The 8,789-nt window shown below is 29.6% G+C and overlaps 1 protein-coding gene across 6 annotated transcripts in view; it reads left to right on the forward strand.

The window, feature by feature from the left end:
• LOC123005449 (apoptosis-stimulating of p53 protein 1) overlaps window positions 1-8,789 on the forward strand; it is a 220,037-nt gene that overhangs the window by 189,019 nt on the left and 22,229 nt on the right. For 4 of the 6 annotated variants that reach the window (XM_044399209.1, XM_044399212.1, XM_044399214.1 and 1 more), the window contains one exon: window positions 4,492-4,765. In XM_044399209.1, the coding sequence (XP_044255144.1) occupies window positions 4,492-4,765 (274 nt within the window). Of the gene's footprint in view, window positions 1-2,166; window positions 3,085-4,491; window positions 4,766-8,789 lie in introns of those variants that run through there. The other 2 variants (XM_044399211.1, XM_044399210.1) reach the window with 2 other exon arrangements.

An 8,789-nucleotide genomic window follows, 5' to 3' on the forward strand; every position in this document is an offset into this window, starting at 1 on the left:
CTAAAAACTATTAAAACGCTTTCAAAAACAAAAAGAATGCAATGTTAGGATTAAATGAATGATTTTTTAGACTATTTTACAGTGTAATGTCACAGAAAAACAGATTTTAGTTTGAAAACCAGCTTCAAGATTTGAAAAACATGAAAATAATACAATTTTGATCAAAGTTCTTGGTTTATTTTTTGACGAAATTTTTAAACACTTGAAAAAGCCGATTTTTGGTCAAATTTTGAACTTTTCAATGAAATTTTGCTAAATAATTGCAAGAATAAGTGATTTCGGGCTTTTATGAAGGTAACGTTTAAGTCTAGCGGGCCGAAATTTTTATTTATTAAATTTTCAGTGACGTCGGGTTAGACAAAAGTTTTTTTCGGTCGATTTTTTCAGAGTAATGAACTGATTCAGGACCATTAATTTTGCGAGAAGCTTTTTGGGGGCAATTTTAGCTTTCAGGATAGATTGACACGTTTATTGTTATTTTTTCGGACTTTTAACCACCTGTTTGTCGAAAAATTAAATTTTTGCAACATTTTCAGTAACCACATGTAAACTCTACTGAAAATAAGTTGTCAAATATCGTGTCACGCAAACAAAGCTAAAATAATTTCAATTTTGATCTAATTTGGTATTTTTCATCGATTTTTAAATTTTTAATTTTAAAAATTAAAAAAACATTAAATTGAAAATTTTTTTTCAGTTTAATGAACTGATTCAGGACCAATAATTATGCGAGAAGCTTTTTGGGGGCAATTTCAGCTTTCAGGATAGATTGACACGTTTATTGTTATTTTTTTAACTTTCTTTCTTTCAACTTTCAACCACCTTTCAACCACCTGTTTGTCGAAAAATTAAATTTTTGCAACTTTTTCAGTAACCACTTGTAAGCTCTACTGAAAATAAGTTGTCAAATGTCGTGTCACGTAAATAAGCTAAAATAATTTCAATTTTAATCTAATTTGGTATTTTTTATCGATTTTTATGAAATTTCATTTTTGTATTTATTTATCAAAGTTGATTTTGTAATTTTTCAACTTGCGAAATAATTAATTTAATGAATTTTTGACTTGTTATGAAGGAAATTTTGTGAAAAAATTTGTTTTTGACTGAAAAACTATTAAAACGCTTTCAATAACAAAAATAATGCAATGTTCGGCTTAAATGGATGATTTTTTAGACTATTTTACAGTGTAATGTCATAAAAAACAAACAGAATTTAGTTTAAAAAACAGCTTCAAGATTTGAAAAACGTGAAAATAATACAATTTTGATCAAATGTCTTGGTTTATTTTTGGACGAAATTTTTAAACGCTTGAAAAAGCCAATTTTTGGTCAAATTTTGTATTTTTTAAAGAAATTTTGCTAAATAATTGCAAGAATGAGTGATTTCGGGCTTTTATGATGGTAACGTTTAGCTCTAGCGGGCCGTAATTTTTCTTTATTAAATTTTCAGTGAAGCCCGGGCTTCAGGGTTAGACAAAAAAAATTTTTCGGTCGATTTTTTCAGTTTAATGAACTGATTCAGGACCATCAATTATGCAGGAAGCTTTTTGTAGGCAATTTCAGCTTTCAGGATAGATTGACACTTTTATTGTTATTTTTTCGGACTTTTAACCACCTGTTTGTCGATAAATTAAATTTTTGCAACTTTTTCAGTAACCACTTGTAAACTCTGCTGAAAATAAGTTGTCAAATGTCGTGTCACGCAAACAAGCTAAAATAATTTCACTTTTGATCTAATTTGGTATTTTTTATCGATTTTTATGAAATTACATTTTTGCATTTATTTATGAAACTTTATTTCTTAATTTTTCAACTTGCGAAATAGTTAATTTAATGAATTATTGTTATGGTGAAAAAATCTGTTTTTGACTGAAAAACTACTGAAACACTTTTAAAAACACAAATAATGCATTGTTCGGCTTAAATGGATGATTTTTTAGACTATTTTACAGTGTAATGTCACAAAATAAAAACAGAATTTAGTTTAAAAAACAGCTTCAAGATTTGAAAAACGTGAAAATAATACAATTTTGATCAAATTTCTTGGTTTATTTTTTGACGAAATTTTTAAACGCTTGAAAAAACCAATTTTTGGTCAAATGTTATGTTTTTCAATCAAATTTTGCTAAATAATTGCAAGAATGAGTGATTTCGGGCTTGTATGATGGTAACGTTTAAGTCTAGCGGGCCGAAATTTTTCTTTATTAAATTTTCAGTGACGCCCGGGCTTCAGGGTTAGACAAAAGTTTTTTTTCGGTCGATTTTTTCAGTTTAATGAGCTGATTCAGGACCATTAATCCTGCAAGAAGCTTTTTGGGGCAATTTCAGTTTTCAGGATAGATTGACACTTTTATTGTTTAATTTTTCGGACTTTCAACCACCTGTTTGTCGAAAAATTAAATTTTTACAACTTTTTCAGTGACCACCTGTAAACTCCCAGGAACTTTACTGAAAATAAGTTGTTCTGTCGTGTCACGCAACACCTGATGTTCATTGCAGTGCCTGCAATTGGCCCTTTAAATCCATGAGGTTTAGGCCCAAAGAAACTTGGGTTTTAGCACACGTCATGTTTATGTAATTGTTTTCCACGTTTAAATAAATGAATTTGTTTGGGGGTTTTTATCTTCTGTTCTTTTGTTCAAACCCGGAGTTTTAATTACCGGAAAAAGACAGCGATTGCAGTGGTCAAACATTCGATACTCTACAAAACAAAATCCAACAGGTGTTTGTCGGCCCTTTATCAGTGCATGCTCATAAATCCGGACTGCTGATGAAGAGGTTCGACGATAAAAAATGTTAGCTTGTGTTTGTCAACCGGCCGATCCGGGGATTTTCCGGCGGTCTCCGGTACCATTAGGCGCGCCGCCGTTAAAAATAAGCACAGGGGCTGTTCCCAAGCCCGGAAGAAGTGTCCGATTAACGGCTCCGGTCATCACCGATCCGCCCGGACTCAAAACCAACGCAGAAATGAGGACGAAACACAACAAATGTAAAAAGGACGCGAGTGTGACGAGTGATAAGGATAAATGTAGTGAAAACGGTGACTGTGATAAGGAGAAAAAGAAATTGAACGATTTTGAGAAGGTATAGTTTGGTAGTTTAAACAAAAATGGGAATTGAACGAAGTTATCCCTTTCTTGTGCATAAAAACTTTAACGGTCAACTTTTTTTTTTGGTATTTTTACTTTTACCAACGAGTTAAATGTCTAGAAACAATGCAAGACAATTTTAATTTTCTTGACGAAACTTTGCTTAAAAATGATCAAAATGTTTAGAATCAGCCTAAAATATCATCTAATTTAGGAATTTCAAGTTCCTGAGTTTCTGGCTCAACGTTAAGCAAAACTGGTCAAAATAACACCAATTTTAATATATCAAAAATGAATTTTTGGTCATCTAGATCAAACTTTACAAAATAAATGAGTTTCTGGCTAAAAAACAAGCTAAATTTTTCGAAACAAAACTAATTAACGTTAAATTGAGTGCGTTTTTTAGTCAAAAAGTGAAGTAATCCTAAAAACATTAATTTCGATTAATATTGGGCTCAAATAAACACAATTTTGATTTTGTTTGACGAAACTTTGCCTTAAAACGATCTAAATTAACATCTAATTTAGTAATTTTAAGTTCATTTTTTATAAATATGATTAATTGACTGAGTTTCTGGCTTAAAGTTAAGCTAAACTGGTCAAAATAACACCAGTTTCAATCTATAATTTAATGAATTTTTGGTCATTTTGACCAAACTTTACAAAATAAGTGAGTTTCTGGCTGAACAACAAGCTACATTTTTCGAAACAAGACTAATTCACGTTGATTATGATTTAATTCAGAATTTTTTAAAGAAATTATCGAGAATCAAGTCAAATTCTTGGTCAAAAATGAGTTGAAATGGCATTAATTTGTATTTATATTGGTGATTTTCGACGAAATTTTACGAAAATCGACTAAAACGAACAAAATGGATTAAAAAAAATTGCTCTTTTTTGCCTTTTTTGACAAACTAAAATGGCATTTATTTGTATCTATATTGGTAATTTTTGTCAAAATTTTACAAAATATAAGAATTTTTCGCTCGAAAATCAACTAAAACTAAAACTAAATTTTGTCTTTTTGACAAATTTCGGGAGATATAAACAGTTTCTTGCTTCAAAAAGGAAAAATACCTACAATAACGCCAATGTTGTGATTTAATTAAAAAAAAAATTGTTTTGATATGAATAATTTGTATGGAGCTGCAATGTCTGAAAATATGTCATATGGATCCCGCTGGTTTATCTCTCCCGGATTTACTATATAATGTTAAAAAAATTATGTTCCGGGTTCTCTTTTTTATAGTGCTTGTAAAACATGGCAAGTGGCAACAATGAATGTCGAATTCATGATGAATTTTTACTCTGAGGAGAAAGCAATGAAATTCTATTATTGGAAAATTGAGCTTTTCGCCCCCGCTTAATTTTCATGAAATTTCTGAAAGTTTTTCTTTTTCAGTTACCGGACGGTGTGCAGTTGACATTAAGCGAACTGCGCGAGATGGCCTGCCGCCAGCAGGCGCAGATCGACTCGCAGCATCAGCTGTTGGCCGCAAAAGAACAAAGATTGAGGTACCTGAAGGAGCAGGAGGCGCGCCAGCAGCGAGTGCAAGCCGAGAGCGAGAGACTCCGGAGGCTGAGGGACCGCGTCGACGCCCAAGAACTCAAACTGAGGAAACTCCGGGCCCTCCGAGGACAAGTGGACCACCAAAAGCAAAACAATATATCTCTCAGTAAGTGATTTTATCGGATAAACCATTCATCATCTCTTCGTGTGTTGAAATAAATGGCGAAACAATGGTGATTTGTGATAATGCGAATTTATGGACCGACAGCTTTAAAGTTCACATTTAAAATGTTCGTTTTTACTTTTTACGCCCTAGCGAAGCGGCAACGCTACAAATTTGACGTTTTACATGACAAATTCGGGAATTTTCACCGAACTTTTCAACTTGCAACATTAATTTCAACTGAAGCTTTTAGATTATTACGAACTTAATTTCGCTTGGGTTTCATTTGAAAGAAAAGATTTTGTGACACATTTGTATCACTCCTAAATGCGATTAGGCGGCATTAAGAGACCGCCTCAGTATTTCTGTTATTCTTTAAATATTTTTTTCGAGTTTTTCTTTGGCCACCTTTTACATACTTAAACTGTAATTGACTCAAAAACCCAAAAAAACACATTAATTTTTGTTTTTGTGATTTTGAGGCTTGTTTTGATAAGATTTTGCAAAATAAATAGAACTCTGGTTCAAAAATGAATAAAACAAGCTAAAATAATTTCAATTTTGATCTATTGTGGTATTTTTTCCCGATTTTTTTATGAAATTTTGTGATTTTTAAACTATTTCAGTGCCTACCTTCAAAATTTAAAAAAACGTGAAAATAATACAACTTTGATCAAATTTTGTGGTTTAAAGCCAGTTTTTGGTCATATTTTGTGTTTTTCGTTTTATTTTCAATGAAATTTTGCCAGATAATTGCGTTTTAAATGTGCTAAAACACTCAAAAAAGGCAAAAATAATATAATTCTTGTAATTCTTGTCTTTACTTAGTGATTTTCCGGCTTGTTTTAACAAAATCTCACAAAAAAAACGGAAATTTTAGTATTAATATTGAGTGAAACAATCTAAATCACATGAATCTTTGTTTTTTGATTTTCAGGCTTGCTTTTGATTTTTTTTTGATATTGCAAAATAAATAGAACTCTGATTGAAAATTGAATAAAACAAGCTAAAATAATTTCAATTTTGATCTAATTTAGTTTTTTTTTATGAAATTACATTTTTGTATTTCTTTGTGAAACTTTATTTCATAATGTTTACATTTGCAAAATAAAGCTTTGTGAATTAATAATGGTGAAGCTTAAAACTGAAAAGGTTTTCTGGGATAGATTTATTAGTAAGATTCGTTAAACTTTATCGCGTTTTTTTTATAGTAAAATTACATTGTTGTATTTATTTGTGAAAGGTTTTTTCGTAATTTTTGAAATTGCGAAATAATTAATTTAATGAATTTTTGACTTGTTATGAAGGACATTTTGTGAAAAAATCTCTTTTTGACTGAAAAACTATTGCAACGTTTTCAAAAAGGCAAAAATAATACAATGATTGGCTTAAATGGATGATTTTTTTAGATTATTTTAGTGTAATCACAAAAAAACAGAATTTAGTTTAAAAACTAGCTCTAAGATTTGAAAAACGTGAAAATAATATGATTTTGATCGAGTTTTGTTTTTTATGTTTTAAACGTCTGAAAAAGTCAATTTTTATTGTATTTTTGTGTTTTTCGTCTTATTTTCAACGAAATTTTGCCAAATAATTGCGTTTCTTAACTCGAAAGAGGCAAAAATAATACAAATCTTGACTTTACTTAGTGATTTTTCGACTTGTTTTAACAAAATCTAACAAAAAAAAACGGAAATTTTAGTACACAAACGTGCTTTTGGCTAAATTTTCTTCAATAAAAAAAGCTGAATAAAACAAGCTAAAATAATTTCAATTTTGATCTAATTTGGTATTTTTTTCTCGATTTTTTTTATTGTAATTACGTTTTTGTATTTATTTGTGAAACTTTATTTCATAATGTTTACACTTGCAAAATAAAACTTTTTGAATCAATAATGGTGAAGCTTAAAACTGAAAAGTTTCTCTGGGATTGATTTATTAGTAAGATTTGTTAATCGCGTTTTTTTATAATAAAATTACATTGTTGTATTTATTTGTGAAAGGTTATTTCGTAATTTTTGAAGTTTAGAAATAATTAATTTAATGAATTTTTGACTTATGAAGGAAATTTTGTGAAAAAAACCTTTCACAATGGCAAAAATAATACAATGTTTGGCTTAAATGGATGATTTTTTAGACTATTTTTGTATAATCTCACCAAAAAAAACAAAATTTATTTCAAAAACTAGCTTCAAGTTTCGAGAAACGTGAAAATAATACAATTTTGACCAAATTTTGTGGTTTATTTTTTAACGAAATTTTTAAACGTCTGAAAAAGCCAATTTTTGTCTTAATTTTGTGTTTTTCGTCTTATTTTCAACGTAATTTTGCCAAATTATTGCGTTTTTTGACTTAAAAACGTACTAAAATACTCGAAAAAGGCAAAAATAATACAACTTTTGACTTTGCTTAGTGATTTTTTTGGCTCCCAAGAAACGGAGATTTTAGTACACAAACGTGCTTTTAGTTCAGGAATCAATAAAATTGAGTGAAACAATCAAGATCACATGAATTTTGTTTTATGATTTTGAGGCTTCTTTTGATAAGATTTTGCAAAATAAATAACTATAGTTCAAAAATGAATAAAACAAGCTAAAATAATTGCAATTTGGTGTTTTTTTAATCGATTTTTTAAATAAAATTACATTTTTGTATTTATTTATGAAAGGTTATTTCGTAATTTTTGAACTTGCGATATAATTAATTTAATAAATTTTTAACTTGTTATGAAGGAAATTTTGTGAAAAAAGTCCGTTTTGACTGAAACACTATTAAAACGCTTTCAAAAAGGCAAAAATAATACAATATTTGGCTTAAATGGATGATTTTTCTAGACTATTTTAGTGTAATCTTACAAAAAAACAGAATTTAATTCAAAAAACTAGCTTCAAGATTTATTATTTGAACGCCTGAAAACGCCAATTTTTGGTTTAATTTTGTGTTCTTCGTCTTATTTTCAACGTATTTGACGTTTTACATGCCAAATTCGGAAATTTCTATCAAACTTTTCAACTCACAACACATTAATTTCAACTGAAGCTTTTAGATTATTACGAATTTCGCTCGGGTTTCATTTGAAAGAAAAAAAATGTGACCGCTGCATCGTCTTGCAGACACATTTGTCTCACTCCTAAATTCTGTTATTCTTTAAATCATTTTTTTAGAGTTTTTCATTGACTACCTCTCAACTGTAATTGACCCAAAAACGCAAGATAATAATAAAATAAAACAAACGTAAAATCACGATTTGTGCAAATGTTTAAACATGATTGCAGACATTAAATAAACTTCACGTTTCCCAACATTTCAATTATTTTTGTTGAAAAAAATGTAATCAACATGCAGCTATTTGCGATTTTCTTTTTCGAAGCGGTTTCCTGGCAATTAAATTTGATTGCAAGTGTTTCAATGCTGCTGTCACGACCAAAATCCATTTTTAATGAAGAAATTAACTTCGATTGTGAACAATCAAATATTCAGTATAAGATTACAGATAAAACCGAAATTTAATTAAATGAAGAGCGGCTTGTTGAATTTAACTCGAACTTTGTCGGGATCGAGGAGTCGCAATAATTAATTACTTAGGGGCGAGGCCTACATTGGTAATATTTGTACCAGTGTGGTGCAGTCGGTAGGAAGCATAAAAATTTGTCCAATAATGACGGAGATGAGTAAAATACGGTCCGCCGACTTGGAAAGTAACTAAACGACAAGAAAATAAATTGCAAGTCGTCTAAGACGGATTATTGGAGCGAATGTTGTGCCAAGAGATAGTTCATCGAAAATGAACAACTCCTAAACACCGAGTGTTTGGTTTTTCTTACTTTTGGAATTAATTTACAATTTATTTTACAAGATTTTGAAACAAAAAATTGCAACAACAAATTTTGAATTAACTTTTTTCGAAAAAAACAACAAAAACTGGCTCCAAATTAACTGTTTTGGCTTATTTTATTTGATTTAGCTCAAAAATTTTGCAAAAAATTTTTTCTTTGTAAAGTTTAGCTCACTTTTGCTTTTATTAAAA

This window comes from Tribolium madens, unplaced genomic scaffold (genome assembly GCF_015345945.1).
Source record: "Tribolium madens isolate multiple individuals breed KSU strain unplaced genomic scaffold, Tmad_KSU_1.1 Scaffold_20;HRSCAF=117;Tcas5.2_LG4, whole genome shotgun sequence".
Taxonomy (NCBI): Eukaryota; Metazoa; Arthropoda; class Insecta; order Coleoptera; family Tenebrionidae; genus Tribolium; species Tribolium madens.